General features: G+C 54.8%; 1 protein-coding gene across 10 annotated transcripts in view; it reads left to right on the forward strand.

Moving 5' to 3' along the window:
- Positions 1–20576, forward strand: part of FOXP4 (forkhead box P4) — a 53546-nt gene that overhangs the window by 21657 nt on the left and 11313 nt on the right. For 3 of the 10 annotated variants that reach the window (XM_039467494.2, XM_039467497.2, XM_039467495.2), the window contains exons 3-9: positions 9507–9602; positions 15939–16061; positions 16615–16701; positions 18206–18353; positions 18476–18710; positions 18985–19089; positions 19829–19916. In XM_039467494.2, the coding sequence (XP_039323428.1) occupies positions 9507–9602; positions 15939–16061; positions 16615–16701; positions 18206–18353; positions 18476–18710; positions 18985–19089; positions 19829–19916 (882 nt within the window). The remainder of the gene's footprint in view (positions 1–9506; positions 9603–15938; positions 16062–16614; positions 16702–18205; positions 18354–18475; positions 18711–18984; positions 19090–19828; positions 19917–20576) is intronic. The other 7 variants (XM_003922987.4, XM_074397776.1, XM_039467496.2 and 4 more) reach the window with 4 other exon arrangements.

Raw genomic sequence — 20576 nt, forward strand, 5'->3', positions numbered from 1 at the left:
AGAGCCTGGCCCTTTGGGTTCCTGCTCCTTCTCAACCCCGACCACAAAGTCCTTAGAGGACAAACAGATGCCTTTCTTCTGTTTGGTGCTTTGGGGCCTTAGCGTATGCTGTCATCAAATCAGCTCACCATCCCTGTTAGGTCGATATGAGTATTCCCATTTCACAGATGAGACAGCCATAGGTAGGCGCTGACTTGTCGAGATGGCACAATAAAGGCTGCGTAGACCTCAGTCTCCCGGTTCCTAGTTGAGGGCTCAGCACACCTGCCCCTTTGCTGCTTCTCCGTCACGCAGTCCCCCTGGGAAATGGAGGCAGCAAGGCCTCAAGTATGGTGGGTGCTAAAGAAATGTCTGTTGATGAGTAAATGAGTGCATTTCGTTTCCAACCGGAAAGGGCTCTGTGATATAAAAGCAGCGCTGCCCGCTGGCCCGAAATAGCCACTCTAGCGCCATCTGCAAACTCGGTAGGAAGTGGGGTGGGAGAGGGTCGGTGGACAACAAACTGGTCCCATTCTCCTGGGACCCTCCATGGCTCTCCAGGCCCCTCTGCCTTTGTCCATCTGTCTGTCGGTCCTTGTTCCCCTGCTCTCAGTAAACAAGCCCTGGAAATGCAATCCTGGCCTTTGGGAGTAATGAGTTGACAGAGAAGAGAGAGAGAAACAGGTCGAGTCAGAAGTCAGGCCCATGACAGGACTTTAGGCTGAAACAAACAGTGCTGAAGAGGGTGGCCACGTCACTTCGGAACAAGAGCAGGCGCTTGTCTCCATGCAACCAGCAGGCCGGGAGCTTGTTTAAACAGAGGCCGGGGGCTGACCTGGCTTGGCTTCCAGGCCAGGTTTGACTAGAGGGAGAGGGTCCTTGGCTGGCTGCCCCATTTCAGCCCTCAAGGCCCCAGCTTCCGCCTCCCTCATCCCAGCCTGGTCATTGGTGAGTGACAGAGCCGTGCCACCTCCAGGCTGTCCTTGGGGCTTCACCAAGTCTGCAGTTTTACCCCCATGGGGAATCTGTCTATCCTGAGGGGAAGGTGCAGGAAGTGCAGTGGGCTCTGGAGCAGTCAGTCAATCTGCAAACACCTTCAGACTTATTTTGCACTGGGCACCGTGCTGGCCAGCTGGTCTTGGCGATCCCCAGCTGCTGTTAAAGAATACACTAGACTGTAGACACACCCGCTGCCCATCCGTCCCCTCCCTCACCAAGGCAAATGCTTCTACCACAGTGCCCCTCCCTGCATTTTTACCCTATGGGATGGCTCTTTTATTTGAAAGTTGCCCTTGTGTTTTATCCTAATCTGATTTCACTTGTATGAAAATGTTCCCAGTGGGACCCCACAAATGCCCTTAGGACTCTCTGACAGGGGTGATGGAGCCTAAGAGAAGTATGTGCCAGATTTTGGGAGAGGAGGTCTTGGGGGCTGGTCTGGGTGCACTGGCCAAGTTGGGGCCAGGAGGGCCGAGCTGATGAGGTGGGGGCAGGCAGAGCTGCCAGCGGTGGTGCTGAGGCCGCCTGAAAGGCATCCTGGGCCTCTGGAGCGCGCACTCCCATTGTCCATGGGTTGCGGGGGTGACAGGTCAGCGAGGGTCACGGGAGGGTTGCCTAGCGTCTGGGAACTCCCATCGCAGTTGCCGTGGCAACTGGGCCAAATCCCACCCCGTTCACATCCTGTGAGGAGATTCAAAAGGGTTGGGGGGGCTCTGCACATTAATGGGCTTTTAACTCACCCCCCTTCAAAGAGATCGAGGGGAATGTCAGGGAGTTGGGGGAGGGGAAGAGAAGAATGGAAGAGAGGTTTTTTTTCCTTATCCTCCCCCATCTGGCCCTCCTTTGCCCAAGCTACTTAAAGGGATGACAGCGGGGGAAGGGGAGGATTCAGAGGGTACATTTTCCCCCCACCCTACCACACACACACACACACACACACACACACACTCACTCACTCACACTCACTCACTCACCCACCCACTCAACAGTTGTCTTTCGTCTGCAGGTCTGGGGCCCAGGACTCCTGCCTGCGTGCTCCAGGTCCTGTCTGGTTGCATACCTTCCGCATTCTCCTTTTCCTTCTGGAGAATGAGCCCCTCCTGTGGAGTAGCCAGGGCATGGATGGAGAGTTGGGGCCTGGACTCTCCAGAGGGGAAGCTTAGGCACATCACGCCAGTTCATACCAGCTGCTGGAGAACACTCAGAAACCGCCCTTTCCTCCTTGGCCTGGACACAGTGAGAGGAAGGCAGGTGGGAGGTGGGGGGAGCTGGGGAGTGCTGTGGCTGGGAGAGGGCCTTGACCTTCCCCCATGTTGTACCTCTCCCGGGTCCCTGTGAGCCGAAGTCAGCCCAGTTTCCAAAATTGGAAAATCCCCCTAGGAGGGAGTAGTGCTAGGAGGGCGGAGGGTGGGGCTGGGGCCTGGAGGAGGGATCTGCAGACCCCTGCTTTCTTGGGACTAAAAGGAGCCAGCCCACTCTACCAGCGGGAGAGCCCCCAGCTTCCCTCCTAATACGGAATCCTGAGCTCCCTCTTTTTCTCCCCTCCCTCACCTCCCCTTTATGGCAGAATTCTGGTCCCTGCTGATTAGAACTGGGGATACTGAGGAGAATTTGGGGAAAGGAGGTGAATGTTCCTTCTGAGAAAGGATTTATCTTGAGGATTGAAGTGGGGAAGGCTGCATCCTAGGGTCACCTCATCAGGGCAGAACTTGGCCTGGAACCGTCAGTGGGAGAGTTAGCTTTTCCCCTGGGGGAGCATCTTTATTCTGAGAAGACCCGGTAGGAATCTTCAGGACGAGAACTCCATCCTCCCCTCCATTGCTCCCACTCCAACCCTACACTGCAGAAGTGGCTAGAGTGAAGCAGCTCAGAACCCAGACCCTGGCACAGACCCACTTCCAGAGAACTCCACAGATACGGGTGGGAGGGAGGTATGTCTGTTAGCCACCTCCCAACGCCACAAGTGAGGAAAGTGATCATGGGAACTTTTGCACCACCACCTCTCAGCCATCAGCCACCATTGGCGGTTTCACCTCCTTGCTGGTGGTCAGAGGGTTCTTTCCAGGCACTGAGGACTCTTGCCTTCCCTCTCATAACACCCTGCAGAGCTGGTTTTGGCTGCAGGAGTTGAATGAGTCCTGGGCTGCATCATAGCTGGAAGCGGGCAGAGACCGGGTATGGCTGATATAAAGCCTGCCTGAGTTTGAGAGCAGTGGTGGGGGAAAATGAAGAGAATGAAGGAGCCCTTTGAAGGATCACAGTTCCTTCATCCACGTTACTGAGTTCAGCTGTAAATTCTCATCTCTCTGAGGCCAGAGACGAGTTCCTTGTAGAGAGGAGGCATTTTCAAGGCACTAGGTGGGGAAGGGGTCCTGAAACTGGGGCCGTACGCCCAGGATGTGAGTCGTCTCCCACCCACCTGGGCCTGTCTCTGTGTGTGCATTGCTGGTTTTCATTTTAATGGTTCTAATTTGAGAATACGCCGATGTCATTTTTACGAGGTTGGTGTAAAAAAAATTTATAGCCTTTTCCAAAAAGCGTTTTTGTTTTTTTTTTTTTTTCCAAGGGAAAAAGGTGCAGAATAACTTCGGGGGTTTTATGGGCTCCTCTCCCCACCTTCCTTGTCCCTCTTCTCTGTGTAATTTCATTTTTATGTTTCTTTGCTGGAGGACAAAGCCTGGCTGGTTGAAAACTTTTCTCCCCCAAGATCGGTGCCCTTAGTGGTCAGGGCCACTGCTCTCTAACTCTTCCTTCCTGTACCCCTTTCTTCCACCCTCTGGCTCCTGAGGAGTTGCATTTTGAGGGGTAGATGAAGAGGTATTCCTTCTTTACTTTGAACCAATGAGTACTTACTAGGCATCCATTGTTTACTAGCAGTAAGTTGAGTGTCTACCCTGAAAGACTCTTACCACTTCCTGCTCAAAGTCTTCCAGTGATTTTTCAAGTGTAGAAAGAAATAAAAAATCATTGTCCCTGTGTAATCTGGCCCCTGCACAGCTCTGGGACTTCTTCTCAGGCCACTCTGCTCTCAGCCACACTGGCTTTTCAATTCGTAATATACCCAGCTTTTCCCACAGCAGTCCCTTGCACCATCTGTTCCCTCCACCTCAGATACTCTCGCTTGGGAGAGCTGCCTCTTCCTGATGTGTCTCCTCAGAGAGCCCTTCCCTGGCCACACACCATAGAGCCAGCCAGCCAGCCTCTGTGTGACACTCACCACCAGCTCAGAGTTTGTCTGTCTCTTTGTGTAGTGTCTGTCTCAGCCTATTAGAATGTGAGCCCCTTTAAACACACTGAGTCCCCAGTGCTGAGGACACTGAGTGTCCTGTGGGGCTTAATAACCACTCATTCAGTTGTTGCTAAGTTAATAGTTGTGCTATGGCTCTGGAGGTAAAAGTGATAGGCTTTCCTGAGGATGCTTTTCTGGTTTGGAATGGGGTGAGGTGGGCCAGCATGCTCAGACACCCTTCTGGTCCCTCCTTTTCCTAAATTCAGCCAATTCCCAGTGAAAATTAATTATGGAGACAATTTAGATAAGACTGAATCCCAGTTTTGCCAAAACCAGCTAGAGGCAGACAAAGGAAGTTTGGAGTTTGTTTCTTTTGGCTGCCCCTCACCACAATCTAAATTAAACCAGAATGTGCTAGTACCTCCTCCATCCCGCGGGCCAGCGCTCGGTTTCTCTTCCCTGTGCAGAGCCCAGTTTCAGGTCTGGTGCATTCAGGTTCTGCTTTTGCCACTGTGTCCCATTGGGCAAATCATTGCCCATCTCTGGATCTCTATTTCTTCATTTATCAGTGAACTAGAAAATTCCTATTTTTTACCCACTAAATTGATATTATGACCCACTACTGGGCCACGAGCAGCAATTTGAGAGATGCTGGACTCGATACCCTCTAACACTTGGAGCTCTCCAGGGCTGTGGCCCATGCTCTTTGACTTCTCATTCTCAGCAGCCCTTCAAGCTCATCCCCCTGCTTATCACGTCCCCACCCTCCCGCACACACAGAGAATAAGGCAGGCACCCCAAAACAGATCTGGGACTCTCCAGCTTGCTGAAAGGGCTGGTAAACAGCCCTGCACCTGGCTTCCTGGAGAGAATGACCCCTCTCCCACCCCTCCCACCGACCCCAAATTCCCAGAACCAGAAATAGGAGTGTGATCCCATCCTGGAGGGGAGAGAGAGACCCCACAGCACCAAGACTTGTTTTTCTATTCATAGCAGCTCCCTGTTGCCCTCAAAGCTACAGCTTCATTCTCCTCCATCCCAACAGCCCTCCCTGGATGCCATCCGTTATAAGCCATTTGTTCCTAATTGCGGAGATCCTGCTAATGACTTCTGAATGGGGGATGGGGGAGGAGAGTTCAGCTTCATTACGGAGACTGAGTTCTTAAGCTTGAGGGGAAATGGGGGCTGGGCTGAAAGAGGGTTTGGTTAGCAAGGCCTTCTGGGTGGCACCAGGCAAATGACCAGGAGCTGCTGGTGAAAGATTAATCATAGTAATAGTGTTCGTCCAGGACCTACTGGGTACCTGGCAGTGTGCCGAGTACTCCATGTGCATAGTCCCAGGTGCTTTGCCCAGGAACCCCATGAAGAAAGTATGGGGTTGTGTTGCAGTTTTGCAGAGGAAGAAACAGAGGCTCAGAGAGATGTTGACTTGCCCCAGGTTACCCAGTATATGGTGGAGCCAGGACTTGGATCCAGATCTCTCTTGAGGTCCATGCATGAATGGACAGTACACCTCCCTCAGAGGAAAACTGGACGTCATCCCCAAACCACAGAGCTGGACATTTGGTTTTCAGTCCAAGGGGTAGAAGGAGGGAAAAAAATAAGGTTTGAGAGGCCAAATGGCTCCCTGCTTCCCATTCTGCTTAGGCCCCCCGCCCCCCACCTTCCTTCCTCCCCTTAGTTTTCCATAATGGCTTCTGCCTGGAGTGGGAATCTGAACATCTTACTCACCCAGGGCTGTGTTTGGTTATCTCTTGTTTCTAGGGAAGGGAAACTGAGCCTACCTTTCCCCTGGAGTTTCCTTTCTTGGTCTTCCTCCTCTTCCTCCATCTTCACTTCCCTTTCTCACTGCGGGGCTGAACACATGCAGATGAGGGGAGAGGCAGATTTGAAGGTCTTGCTGCACTCCGCACGGGATCGTGGAGACCCCTTAGTGGGGTAAGCCCTGCTCTCCCACTTCCTGGCTGTGGAACCTAGGGCCTCAGTTTTCTCGTCTGTAAAATAGGGACATCAATACCTGCTCCACCTAGCTCAATGTTGTGAAGCTTCAATTAAATGTTTGAAAAAGTGCTTTGAAAACTGCAAGGCATATGTTAGCTGCTAAGCTTAGTATTCAGCCTAGACTAAAATGAGTTTTGTGAGTGGGTATCGTGTGGCTGCTGTATACTGGTGGGTGGCAGTGGGGGTTCACAGCTACATTTGACAACATCTATGCTTTCAAGGAGGCCCTAGTCTGGTTGGCATCATCAAAGAAACTGAGGCTGGATCTGCCAGAGTTAGGACCCATTATTTCCCACATCTCTTGGAGGTAGGCGGTCCAGTGATCTCCAGGCCCCGATGCCAGGAGGCAGTGTGAACACATCTGATGCAGCAGCATGGTAGTGGTAGATGTGACCCTCCACATTTACCATGTGAACTCTCCCTTCAGATGGCGAGACTCTAGTAAGTGTTGCCACCTCCTCTGGGAAGCCCTCTCAGACTTCCCCAGGTAGAAGGCCTTCTCTGAGCCCTGGCACCCACCCTCAATTCTGGCTGACTAGTTCCTTATCATTCCTTATAAGAGGCTATCATCACAGAACCTGAGCTGTGAGCCCTGGGGGCAGAGGCCATGTTCTGTTTCTCTGTATTCCCAGCATCTAGCCTGGTCCCTGGCACACAGCAGGTACTTCATAGATGTGAGAGGAGTGGGTGAGTGAGGACCTTCATATGAGCAGGAATGGTGGGAAGGTGGGGGAGGGGAGCCTTGGCCAGACCTAAGGTCTTACCTGGCTCTCATCTGGCCTAAAGGGGAGGGCACCGGCCTGGGCAGGAAGAAGGAAAGGGGTTGTGGGGTGGGGGTGGAGGGTGAGAAGGGCCTCTCACACGGAGGGAGGTCTCAAGAATGAGATTGCAAGGCCTTGTCATTTTTTTTCCTGTAAATCGTGTAATTTCATGCTCCAGGAGACCACAAAGTAAGAGAGTCAGTAGGGAGTGAATTCAACTCCTCTGGCCATTTCCCCACCCCACCTCAAGAGACTGAGCTGGGCTCTGCCCCCAGCTTCCCCCAGAAGCCCCTCCCCTGCTGCTCCCTCCTCCTCCCCAGGGATCTGGAGTGCTTCATCTCCCCACCCCAACCAGTGTCCCTTTTGGGTTGCCTGGGCTGGCCAGCCTCTCTGAGCCATCTTCTTCCCCAACCCTTGCGCCCTGGCCTCTGATCCCTGTAGCCCCTCCACCCTAACCTACCTCCACCTTTGAAGGACAAAGAGCACTTGTCAGTAGACCTGGAGGGATTTGTAAAAGCAAGGTAGTAGAGGCAGGGGCTCCTTCCTGATGACCACCTGATTCCCTGCCTTTCCTCACCCATCCCCGTTCCTTACTCCTCTCTCCACAGAGTCTTTTTACTTAAAATGTCAGATCTGCTTTCCAAAGTGAATCTGAAAGAGGAGAAACATCCTGCCTCCCTCTGGAAGCCCAGGGCACTTCTCTGGGTGTGAGGCCCAGGGAAGGAGGTGGGGTGGGGGTGGCCGATGAGGAGCACACCAATCTGAGCTCCAGGTTTGCTGCAGGACACATTCCCGTCAATAAGCCGGTGCGCATTTAGATACCATCGTCAGGTAAACTAGATGTAAAGCCTCGGGAGGCTTGGCTGTTTGCTCCGGTGATGAACAGACGTGACGGTGGATGTGTGTATATGCTTGGTACACAGTGGTCACTCTCTTCCCTTGTTGAGCAATGGGTAGTGCAGCCATATCTCACCTTAAAAGGTTTTTCCTTGAAGGTGCTTGTGGTGGGGTTGGAGAATAGGAGCCCATATGGAGAAAACAAGTGTGTGTGTGAACAGATGTGAGAGTGAGCCACAAGCGGGCTCATTTCGTCTAATAAGTGCGCAGGGCACAAGGCTATGTTGGGGAGAGGCTGGAGGAGGTGAAATGGAGAATTGCTGAGAGATTAATGAGAGTTGAAGGGAGTGAACACTTCCCAAATGCCAACTGGATGCCAAACATTGGTCCTTTAATCCCCCTAGTAATTTGGAGATGAGTAGTTTCCCAGTTTTGCAGATAAGGAGACTGAAGTGCAAAGAACTGGAATAACTTGCCCAAGGTCGTGGCCGGCAGGCCGCCCAGCTGGGATTCAAACCCAGGGCTGCCTAAGATTGGAGCCCTGTGTCAAGGGCTTGGACGCAACTGCACTGGCTCCCAAGGGGGTCTTGAGCAGTCTGGAGGCAGATTAAGTTTTGCGCTCCTGAAATGTGGGTTCAGAACTTACCTTCAGACCTTCTACTGACCCACAGAGAGGGCACAGAGTGCTTGGCTGGCCTCACAGATAATTTCCTGGGCCCTCCTGACCCCTCACTCCTACCAGACGTCTCACTGCCCATCAGTTTACCGCCCAGGCCACTCCTACTCCTTGAGTGTCACACTGACCCACTAAAGCCATTCCTCTAGCAGTCTCTATATGCCTCCTACTCCTGACCCCTCTGGCTCAGTTCAGTCTAAGCCACTGTGGCCACCAAGTCCAGACGACCATGATCCATGTATCTCTGCTGATAGTTCACCTTTCAGAACTTGATCTAATTCCTTCAGCACCATGCATGTACAATCCTTGAACTCAGAAAGTCACATGGTACTCAGACCTTGTGCCACTGACACAAGAGACGAAGGGGTCTTCCTTCATCCTCCCAACTGTGTGCTCTGGCTCCACAGTGAATCCTACTTTTTCAGCCCCCACCCCCACCCCCACCCCCACCCCCTCACAAACTGACTACCCGGTAAGGCAGTTGGCCTTGGAGCCGGGCTTCCTGGACTCAAATCCTGGCTCTGATATCTCCTAGCTGTATGGTCTTGGGTAAATTACTTAACCTTCTGGAGACTCTGTTTCCTCATCTGCAAAATGGGGCAGTAATCCCTACCTCACAGCCTTACAGAGGAAGATTAAATAAGCTCTTGCCTATACAGTGCCTGACCCATAGTAGATGCTCAACAAACAGTACTGATTTATTAATGCCCTGAGTCCACCCCGTTTACTTTCCTCTAGAGCCCTTTTTTGACTATTGGGCCCTTTCATTTGCTGCCCCTATTGAGTCCTAACAAAACTTCACTGGGTTCCAGGATGAGTCCTTAGAGGCTCTGATTCCGAACTCTGACTGCTCTTCTCAGTGACTCCTACTGCCCTTTCCCCAAGCACTTACGGACCGGTAACCCTCTCACCCCCGTGACCTTCCACCTTACGCTGAGCTCCTTCTTACTGCCCCAAACGTGCCCTAATCCCTGGATCCCACCCAGCCTCCCAGGCCATTGCTGACTCAGCCCCTGTCTTGCAGGCTCTTCAGGTGGCCCGGCAGTTCCTGCTGCAGCAGGCCTCAGGCCTGAGCTCCCCAGGGAACAATGAGAGCAAACAGTCTGCCTCTGCTGTGCAGGTGAGGAGGAGAGCACCCTGCTGGCTCTGGGCTGGGCTGGAGAGTGGGCCTGTTGCAGAGGGAGGGCAAGGACGCGTTGGCGAACTGCTCTTGCCAGGCCCAATGCCAAAACGTGGGCAAGTTTTCAAAGGAAATACAGTCACTGCAGGGGTGGGGCAAAAAGACTTCCACTTTCTCTCATCTCCACCTGCTCAGCCAGACCTTCCGCCAGCTTGGCCTCTTCGTCCCTGTCTCAAAAGTTTGTCTGCAGCTCTCCCTGTCTGCTTGCACCTCTGACTGTTTCCCCTCCCCTGCCTCTTCCCCTCAGGGTCTCTCTCGGTCACTTCTCGTGTTTCTGTTTCTGTGTCCCTGTAGGTCACTCCCTGTGTCCCTCTCTGTTCCCTTCTCTGGGTCTCAGCCCCTCCCAGGGGATCTCTGTTGCCGGCTGTCACGTCACCAAGTCTCTCCCTTCCCTTGTCCTCCCCACCGGTTTCCCTCACCCACCAACTCTTTCGCAGTCTCTCCGTGCTTCCTGTCTCTTGATGTCTCTCTGTCTCTTTTGTTTTCCTTTGCACAATCTGCCCTTTTTTCCCCTTCTCCCTTCCCCCCAGCTTGCCAGCCCATCTGGCTGGCTGGGGGAGGAGAGATCTGTGGGGGGTGAGCAGGGGGGTGGGGGAGCCAGGCCTTCTGTTTACCTTTTGTGTCACAAAGAACTTGGGAGAATTGCAGTCTGAGTCCGGGTGGGGTCACTACTCGGGCAGCCGCTCCCCTCCCCCTCTGCCCAGCAGCCCAGCAGCCCTGCTACCCCCCCACCCCTCCCCCAGCAGAAGGAGGCTCAGAATTGGGGAAAGGATTAAGCCAGGCTTTGAAAGGAAAGTTTATCTAAAGGAGGAAGGGTGAGCATGGTTGGTCCTGAGCCGGAGGTGCTCTGGAGTCTGGGGCTGGGTGCTGAGGGAAGTAAGGAGGGGCATGGGGTGGGTGCAGGGTGCTTGGAGAAGGACCCAGGACCAGGCTTTGTCCTGGGTGGAGATTCCAGTGCTCTGACAAAGTCTTGGTTTTATATAAAACAAGTCTATGTTTGGAAAAAGTTCAAGGTGCCCAACAGATGTGCAGCCTTAGCAGTAACCCTCTTTTAAAGATCTGGACCCTAAGGAGACAACCCTCTAAGGGAGGAGCTGGGCAAAGGGGGGCATGGCCTGGGGTGGAGGAGGGGAAGCCACAATCTGGAAAGTCAATAAAGGGAGGAAGAGAATGATCTCATCTGGACGACTGAAAAGGTTCTCATACCCATACCGGTCAGAATTGGTTCTCTTTAAATTAATGACTCCCACGTACACTTCCAGGGTCTGAAGTGGTCCTCAGGCTTCCACTCTGAATCATCCCCACCCTGGGCCCAGCTTAGAACAGGAAGGAGTAGGATAGGCAACAGCAAACGTTCCCCCAAACCAGAAAGGGCCTGCTGGTGCAGGGCAGGAGGGCGGAAGCTTGATGATCGTGGAAGGGACTGGGGTCAGACATCGAGAAGGACCTCTCAGCTGAGGATTAGGGGTCACAGATCTGAAATAATTGAGAGAGGAAGTGAGAATATGGAATCTTCGTTAGGAAACGCCCTCCAAAATGAGAGAGGCCTAGAGGTCTCGTTCAGGGTCAGAAAGACAGATAAAATGACCTTTTTCTCAGGCCTTCTCTCTCCTTGTCTCATTACCTTCCCAAAATTGATTCATTCATTCATTTATTCGTTCCACAAATACTTACTGTGTACATCCCAAACTAAACAACTGACATTTACAGAGTGCTTACCATGAAGTAGACACTAAGCACTTTAAAGATATCTCATTTAGCCTCACAGTCCTATGGGAGAGGTACTATTCTAGTCCCATCTTGCAGATGAGGAAACTGAGGTCCAGAGAAGTTAAGAAACTTATCCGAAGTATACAACAAATAGAGGACAGAGGGAGGATTTGAACCCAGTAGCTCCAGAATTCACACTTTTAATTGTGACGATCCCTTGTGCTTGGCACAGTAATAATGCCAATATTTCCCAGGTGCAGAAGCCTGAGCCAGATGGTTCTCAGGGTCTGGGGGAGTTGGGGGTTCTTGAGGCCATGGAGCTATGCCTCCCCAGAAGCCTGGATTCCCCAACTAATATTGATCCCTCTATTTCTCCTTCAATCCTGGGTACCTTCCTTGCCTTCTGCCCCTATTCCTAAGTTTATTATCTGCAAAGAAGTGGGATCCTGGTCCGGAAGTAGGGCCCAGGGCCTCGAAATGCTCTTCTGTGAGCTCAAGACTGGTAAGGGTCTGGGAAGACCAAGGGCTGGGCTCCTCACCCGAGCAGAGGAGTGCATCTTGAGCCTGAGTGCAGTGGATAATGAAGGGAGATCAAGGGCAGCTCCTTTCCCAGGGGTCCCCGCAGAATGCTGCTCTGCTCCCCAGCAGGATTTTCTGCCCACGCACCTCCCAGACACATTCACCACCCCTCTCCTCCAAAACCAGCTTCAGAAGAGTTTCCAAAACCGTATCAGATCTCTAGCTCCAGCCTAGTGAGGAGCCTTCCTTCCAGGCCTGGGCCCCACCAGGGAGAGGCCCATCATGGAAGGCCACACAGGTGGCTGGGAGTTGGGGGCATGGTGGAGGCAGAGGTGACTGGGGCCTTGGCTTCGTCCATCCCCATCTGGCGTTTCCAGAAGTTCTTCGTTATAGCTCACTGCTGTCTTTCCTTGCTGCAGCTCCAGCCCAGAATTAGTTTGAGGACTTCCTTTTGGTCATTTGCAAGAGAGTTTAAGCCAAACCAAGCTCTGGCCTGATCTCCCCACATTGTCCCCAACTCACAGGGACTTCATACTTAAGACTGAATTTGGGTCCTTGACCCTGGCACCAAATTGCATTCATTCCCACCCTCAGTCCTCAAATAAGCTTCCTGTATGTCAGGCACAGTCCCTGTTCCTTTCAATCAGGCCATCCAGCGGAGCACACTGTATTCATGGTGGGTGCCAGGTCCCTGAGGGAGGGGCTGGAGGCAGCTGCCGGCGTTTAGCCCAGGGCTCACCCTGCCAGGGCTTCAGTAAGCACTTAGCTGCCCCTCTCCAGATGGTGACTCTTGGACCCTGCTGAGCCTGCTAGCTGCAGAACACCCATCCTGAGGCACCTGAGCCTGGCGAAGGGCCAGCAGGGACACCAGAGGAGCTCATTTCAGTTTTCAGACCTCCAAGGGGCATGGGGAGAGATGGATGAGGTCAACTAGCTCGGGAGATCAGCATGCGGCAGCCACTTCCCCGACCCTTGGTGACCTCACTGGGCCACCTCGAGAGGAGTGCACGCCGTATAATCTCTCCAGATCTCTGTAGCAGCCTCCACAGGCCGCTGCTCAGCCAAGTGGCAGGAGCAGCAAGTGCCAAGAAGGCCTTCCAAGGTCATCTCTTCCATTCCCCCGCTTCCAAGGAAGAAAGGCCCAAGGAAGGAAAGGCCACATCCTTTTTTCAAATTCCCCTGTCAGTAACTCGCAGTCCTGGTGCCTGCGAAGATCTTTGGAGTGTCTGGTCTCAGTCCCTCCTGTTGCAGGCCGTGTCTAGTTGAGCTCTCGCAGCAGTGAGACTGAGTGGCCTAGTGCCTTGGTCCTCAGTGACTTTTGTCTAGCAGCACCCTTAAGGCCCACCAGGGGCAGAGAGACAGAAAGAAGGGAAAGGAAAACTCCAGAATGTTTTAAAAAGTTATTTTCTTTACATTTATATAGAATGTAATGGCGTGCAAGTCCCTTTCACCCCTACTCCCACTGTCCCTTCAGGATCAGGATTGAGACGGGTTATTGAACCTCTCTGGGCCTCAGTTTCCCCATCTCATCTGTGAGATGGTAATGATGATGGTACCATCCTCACGTGGTTGCCGTGAAGATTCCATGAGATAAACGTATAAAGGGCTTAGCCAAGTGCTGTGCCTGGCACGTAATAAGCAGTCAGCAACATCCTCTAATGATGTGAGGAGGGCAGGTGCCCCAAATCCCAGTTAGCTGACAGGGAAAGTGAGGCTTGGGATTTCAAGCCTAGTAAATATCAGGGACAAAAACCAAGGTCACGTGATCCAGAAATCTAGGGCTTTGAGTTCACCCCCACCAGGATGCCTCTCTTTCTTGGGCAAACCCCCCCAACCCCTGCCTGGGAGGAGGAAAGAAAGGACAGTCCATGGTACTTGTTCCATGTCTTTGGATGCCAAAACCCACCTTCTTTGAGCAGCCTCCCCAGCTGCCTCTGGAACATCCAAGAACAGACTTAGGGGCTGGCTCTAGAGTTGGGTCTGTACCATTGTCTGCCTCCAACCCCAGGCCCCTTCATCCACGCCTGCAGCCTGGCTTTCCAGAGAGTCCTTCTGGGATGATACCACTGTAAAGCAGGAAGTTAGCCTTTGGGATCTCAGCCTCATCAGCCCCCTCAGCCTCCGGAGGTCCCACCTCCACGTGCTCTCCCTAACCCTTCTCAAGACCTGCCCTGGGGCGGGGCAGCCAGTATAGGATGTGAACACCCTGGGAGCCATTGAAGTATGCAGACCTGGGCTTGAATCTCAACCCTGCCACTTAAGGCTGCCAGACTTTTCTGATCTCCTCATTGGTTAAAAATGAGGTTAAAAAAAAAAAAAAGAAACAAAAACCACTCCTATGGGCACATCCCCCACTGGCTTAGAGGTCCCTTGGAGCCGTCATTCACATGGTGTATCTATGACTAAAGAGCTTGGTGTTACCTGTCCTGGGACGTGTGGATAGAGATGGGCTGGGATAAAGGAGTAAAGCCCAGGGCGGGGGCAGCTGCTAGCGGTGGGGTGAGTGTGGGTGTTGGGAGCAGTGGGATTCCCCGACGTCCTTGGAGTCACTGTACCTCCCTGGTTGCTTCTCTGCCTGGGGATTTCCTAATCCATGGCTTAAGGGGTGGTTCAAGGCTGAGTCCCGCGCCTGCCAGGGATTGAAAAGAGAACCACCTCCTCCTCCTCTGCCCCACAGGTGGGGCAGAGGCTTGGGGGAGGGTCCCCTGAGGACCTAACCTGTCACAGCCTAGGACAAGTCCCTGCACAGCACTTCTCCCTGGCTGGGCGAGCCCTGTACCCTTCCCTTCCTGCCCCAGGGCTCTGGCAAAGGGACCTCTGAGGAGCTGGGAAAGGCATTTCAGCTCAGGAGGGCAAACAGTGAGTACCTACTGTGTGCCAGGGACTCTACCAGACCTTAGGAGTGAGAGAGGAGATTAGAGGAGTCCTGTATGCGTGGGGTCCCAGAGTGGAGGGGCGGCAGACAGCCCCATCAGGGCACCTGTCCTGCTAACACAGGAGCAAGACAACATAGCCGCCTAGACCTGCCTGGCCATGACGGCACAGCCTGGGGGTTTCAGGGGAGGTGGGGCTGGGAAGAGAACGATGTCATTGCTTTTCTCTGAATCTTTTCCCTGTCGCTGGATTCTTTGGACCTTCTATAAAAGGCCTGAGCCAGGGCAGGAGGCAGAAAGCTGTTCTACTTTGAGAATCCTGAACGTTCCAGCCTAGAAGGAATTATCTCTTACAGCCCAGTCACTGATGTTTTATGTTTGAGCAAACTGAAACGTAAGAGAGAACAAGTGGCTTGCTAGAGTCACACAGCAAGTTCAGTGCAGAGCTGGGAGCCGAAGCCTGCCCCTGCTAACTCCCTCCCTGCTGTTCTTTCCACCCCATGCTAGACATAGCTCCGCACATGCACACACACCAGGATCAGTGACTCCAGGACTACTCTGTGGGCTTCAGCTCTGGTCACTATGTGTGCCTTCCAGGCCGGTGTGTCAGGGTGTGTGAGGTCTGTGTGAGAGGGGAAAAAGGGCAGGTCCTCATGCCAGGTGGGCCACGTTTTGAATCCTTCGCATGCTGTAGGCTGCCCTCCCAGCCAGGCCCTCCTTGAAGGAAGTGGTCTCAAAATAGACTGCGCGAGACTAGGAGCGGCCTGGTGTGCTGCCCCTCCCCATTCCTGGGGAGAATCAGCCAAAGCATGGGTTCTACTGACCAGTGTCACTAGGGCCTAATCTTCCTGCTCTGAGGACAGCACGTCCTATGATAATAGCCAACCCTTACATACGCTTGCTGTGTGCCAGGCCTTGTCTTAAGTATTCACTGATTAGTCCTTATGGTAACCTTGATAAGTAGGTGCTATCACTGTTTTCACTTTAGAGATAAGGAAAACAGACAACAGGGAGGTAAGTCACTGTCCAGAGAGACAGCCAGCAGACAGCAGAGCCAGGACTGGAACCCAGGCAGCTTCCCTGGGAGCCACTCTGCCATGCTGTGAGTGGGGCCCTGGGTGGTGCCTCCTGGGGCGGGGTCGAGGGGATGGGGCTAACAGGCCAAATCCCGCAGGTGCCCGTGTCAGTGGCCATGATGTCGCCGCAGATGCTTACCCCGCAACAGATGCAGCAGATCCTGTCACCCCCGCAGTTGCAGGCCTTGCTCCAGCAGCAGCAAGCCCTCATGCTCCAGCAGGTGAGTCTGGCCCCAGGGCAGCTGCTCTTCCTCTGCCTGGCCTGGCTCCTCTCACCCTGTTTACACCTCACGGAGGGCCCAGGCTGTCCCAGAAACCAGAGGGACTGCTCAGGCTCGACTGATCTGCATTCCTCTAGGGTAGTGGGGAGAGGTCAAAGGTCAGGCATCTCTCCTGGCAGCCCCACCCCCACAATACTCCCCCATCCTCCCTCCCTGCATGCTGGCCCTACTTCTATCTCCTGAACTGCAGGGAAGGGCAAAGTACTGGAACGTCTGGCCCCTTGTCCCCTGTGACCTGTTCAGGAGATCCACCAAAAGCTGGGAGGGTTCAGAGCTGTGGGAATGAACACCGCCCCCCCCCACCCCACCCATCCGTTACCTCCTTCCTCCCTAGCCCAGCCCTGCTCAGGGCCCCTCCAGGCAGACTAGGGAGAGCCAGGCCATGTTTTAGGGGAAACTTCCCTCTCCTGCCCCCAGGAGCCCAGATGGGACAGGGCTGGGGTTGTTGTGGGGACAGCAGTCCCTGCCAGTGGTAATCCTCCCCCACCCCCAGCTGCAGGAGTACTACAAGAAGCAGCAGGAGCAGCTCCACCTGCAGCTCCTCACCCAGCAGCAGGCTGGGAAACCGCAGCCCAAAGAGGTAAGGGGCTGTAGCAGGGCCCACCACCGCCCTCACCTCCTGCCCAGAAGCTGGGTGTCCAGAGCCAGTCAGGAGGGAATTGCCTTGCAGGAAGAGTAGAAAAATCAAGAAAAGGTTGAGGAAGAGAGGACCAAGGAGCAGCATGGGGGGAAAGGAGACGGTGGTTCTTGTGCGTCTCCATCTCCCTGCATCCTCATTTGTTCTTCCTCTCCTTGCCTTGTGTTGCTGTCTCTGTCCCCATAGGTGTAGACAGGTGTGTGTGCGCATCCCCCATGTGTGGCATCTGCCGGGCCACGCTCATGTGCAGCTGCCTTGTGGTCACACCATCTTCCTACCCTGTTGTCTCTTCATGACCCAGCACCTCAGCCCTCCCGTCCTTGTCCCGCGAATCTCTGAGTCCCTCAGCAAACCACCTCCCCTCACCTTGGCCTGCCCTAGCTTCTTCCCTTTCTTGTCATGTCTTGCCCTGTCCCTCCAGCCACCCCTCCGTCTCCTCTCAGAGCTCCCCTGCCCCATCCGAGTTTCCATACCAGGTCCCGGAGACCCCTCTCCCCTGGGTCCCAGACCTGTGCATCCCTCCTGCTGCTCAACCACAGCCCCAAGCTCTAAGTTTCCTCTTCCGGAAGGCTGCCCTGACACCCAGGCATTCTCCAGCATCCCCAGTGTTCCCCTCAGCAGTCTTGTCATTGTGTTATCGGCCACTAAATCTCTAGGTTGGGTTTATCCTGTGTCTCTGTATTGAATAGCCAGCCCCCACCCTACCCCAGCCTTCCCACCCCCAGCAGGCAGGCAGAGACGTTCCTGCTTCTCAACCCACCCAGGACATGCTTGGCTCCTGGGACTCAGAAAAGACTTGCTACCAGCCTGACTTGTCAGTGCCTGTGTGAAGAACCGAATGAATGGGTGGGGGTAGGCAGAGCGGGTGAGCCAGCGAGCCCAGGGCGCCTGGGCAGTAGTGATGTGACTGCTGTACGAGCCTGGGTCCCAGTGAGTCCGGCTCAGACTCCTTAATTCTCTGTATCTAAAAAGCAAGAGAGGAAAAGAGCTGGGGGAGAGAAAACTCCCTACCCAGAGCAGAAGGGGGGCACCCCGGGCATGTGGGAAGGGTGCCCTCCAGGCAGGAGTGGCCCCCAGAATCTGACAGGCTCATCGATCATTGTGATGAGCCCCCCCCACCCCCGAGGCGTGCACAGCTGCGGTGCAGGGAGCTGAAGCAGCGGAAGGAGGGAGGCGGGAGGAGGGAGGGCGTCGTGCTGCGTGTCTGGGTCTGGCTGTGTGTGTTTGCGCGCGTGCGTGCCTGCGTGCATGCGTGTGTTTACTGCGAGGAGGCATGCAGCCTTATGGAAGCTGGGCCGGGAGCAGAGACGCTGCAGCTGCAGACGCCACAACGACAACTCCAGGGGCTGACAGGCCCTGGGAGGGGGTGGCCGCAGGGTGGGGGCCAGATGGCATGCCTGAAGCTGATGGCACCCCTCTCTGCCCGCCCCCTCGGGCCCCTCACCAGGCGCTGGGGAACAAGCAGCTGGCCTTCCAGCAGCAGCTCCTGCAAATGCAACAGTTGCAGCAGCAGCACCTGCTCAACCTGCAGAGGCAGGGGCTGGTCAGCCTGCAGCCCAGCCAAGCCTCGGGGCCCCTCCAGACCCTTCCGCAAGGTGAGCGCCCACCACTCCTCCCCTCCCAGCCCCAACCCCACAGCCCTGCCTGTACCCGAGAGCTGGCAGCCCCTGCTCTCGGGGGCCAGGTAGAAAGCCGAGTGTTCGTGGGGCCCTGCCAGCCTCCCCTGTCTCTCCCACAGCAGCTGTCTGCCCAACAGACCTGCCCCAGCTGTGGAAGGGCGAGGGTGCCCCCGGGCAGCCTGCTGAGGACAGCGTCAAGCAGGAGGGGCTGGACCTCACTGGCACGGCCGCCACTGCTACCTCGTTCGCCGCCCCCCCCAAGGTCTCACCCCCGCTCTCCCACCATACCCTGCCCAACGGACAGCCCACTGTGCTCACATCTCGGAGAGACAGGTACAGGGGCCCAGGCTGGGAGGGGCACCAAAGCCCTGCCTGGGGCTAGACCTTGCTCCGGAGGGCTGGCCCTGTGATGGGGACTGGGAGGGAGGGGTGGAGCCTAGGGACTGGAGGTTCACTCCCTCTCCGGGGTATACGGATGGTGCTTGGCCTCTGGGAAACCTGTATTAGGGGCAGAAATGTCACCAGCAGGGGAGCTGGAGCTCAGCTGAGCACAGGGCCACTGGGGTCTTCAAGGTTCCTGATCGCCACCTCCCTGCTGTCCTCCCAGCTCTTCCCACGAGGAGACCCCCGGCTCCCACCCCCTGTATGGACACGGAGAGTGCAAGTGGCCAGGCTGTGAGACCCTGTGTGAAGACCTGGGCCAGTTTATCAAGTAGGTGTCACCCCCAGCCACTCCCCCGTTAGCCTTTCCCCATAGGGCCCCTCCTCCAAGCCTGCCCACTAGCTTACCCCTTCTGGGGGCCCTCCTCACTAGCTGTACTACTGTCCTCACTCCAGGGGGTTCTAGTTCTTTGCCCCTGACAGACTCGCTGAGCACCCACTCCCTACCCTGTCTATATTCCCAGCCCTGCATTCCCCCGACCCCATCCCCAGCACAAGGTGGGGGTAGAAGGAGGAGAGGACAAACATAAGCATATCTCCACCTCCCACCCTCCCCAGCTCCCTTCCAGCCTCAGCCCTGGGGAGTGATGGCGAGTGACAGGCTGAGGGCCCAGGACAGGCAGGGCGGGAGGCGGACAGGCGGCTGGCAGCAGGCGGCCAGCTGCCACAGCCGTGCCAGGCTCTGTCACTGACTGATTAACTCTGCTGTCTCTCAGACCCTTGCAGCATCAGGGTCAAACAAATTGTTTTCACGCTTCGTCAGAGGTTTACTTAATTAGTTCATTTGCAATTAGATCTCTCTGTAGCTGGGATTTTAGCAAAGACATCAAAGGAGGCTGACTAGAAGGGAGAAGCCTTCCTCCATTGCCCCGTTTTCCCACCTCTTTCTCTTTGTATCTCTTGATCCGTCTGCTTTTCAGGCTGTGGGTGGGGTTAGAGGATAGGATGGGAGGATGGTGGCAGCAGGGAAACCCGAGCCAACTTTCTCTCCTCCTCCCCTCCCCTTGAAGACACCTCAACACAGAGCACGCCCTGGATGACCGGAGCACAGCGCAGTGCCGGGTACAGATGCAGGTGGTGCAGCAGCTGGAGATCCAGGTGTGGCCCGGAGGATGCTGGGGAGGGACCTGGCGGGCTCCAGCCCCTGCCCACCCACAGCACTGACTTGCTAGGTGGGCTCTGTCGGGGGGAGTCTCATGGAAGGGTCCTATGGTCAAAGCCACCATCTTATGCTTTCTAGGTCCTAATGACCATGGTTGTGAGGTGAGGACAGCTGGATTCTGAGGGGTAAACCAAGGTTGGGGGCGTCTCTGCTGGGAGGTCCAGAAGAGACTCACGCTACATAGCAACATCAAAAATAATATTAACTACTAACATATGGAGCACTTACTTTGTGCTGTACTAAATACTTTATATAGCTCAAGGAATCCTCTCAACAACCTTATGTGGTGGGTACCATTATTCTCCCCATTTACCAGATGGTGAACATAGGCACACAGAGCTAAAGTAACTTGCCTGTGAGCGGCAGAGCTGGGATTAGAACCCAGGCAGCCTGGCTCTCCCAAGGGAGTCTCCCATTTACTTGGGAGGGGACACTCAGTAGCACACAGTTCCCAGGAGGTGACTCAGGGCACCTCCTCCGTGCTTACCCCGTCCCTCCCCATCCGGCACCTAGCAGAGCGCCCTGCTATGACAGGGTGGTCATGAAAGACCCATTGAGTTTATGAATGGGGTGTCAGCCATTCATCCATTCCTGCG

Source organism: Saimiri boliviensis, chromosome 4, assembly GCF_048565385.1.
Source record: "Saimiri boliviensis isolate mSaiBol1 chromosome 4, mSaiBol1.pri, whole genome shotgun sequence".
NCBI classification, from domain to species: domain Eukaryota; kingdom Metazoa; phylum Chordata; class Mammalia; order Primates; family Cebidae; genus Saimiri; species Saimiri boliviensis.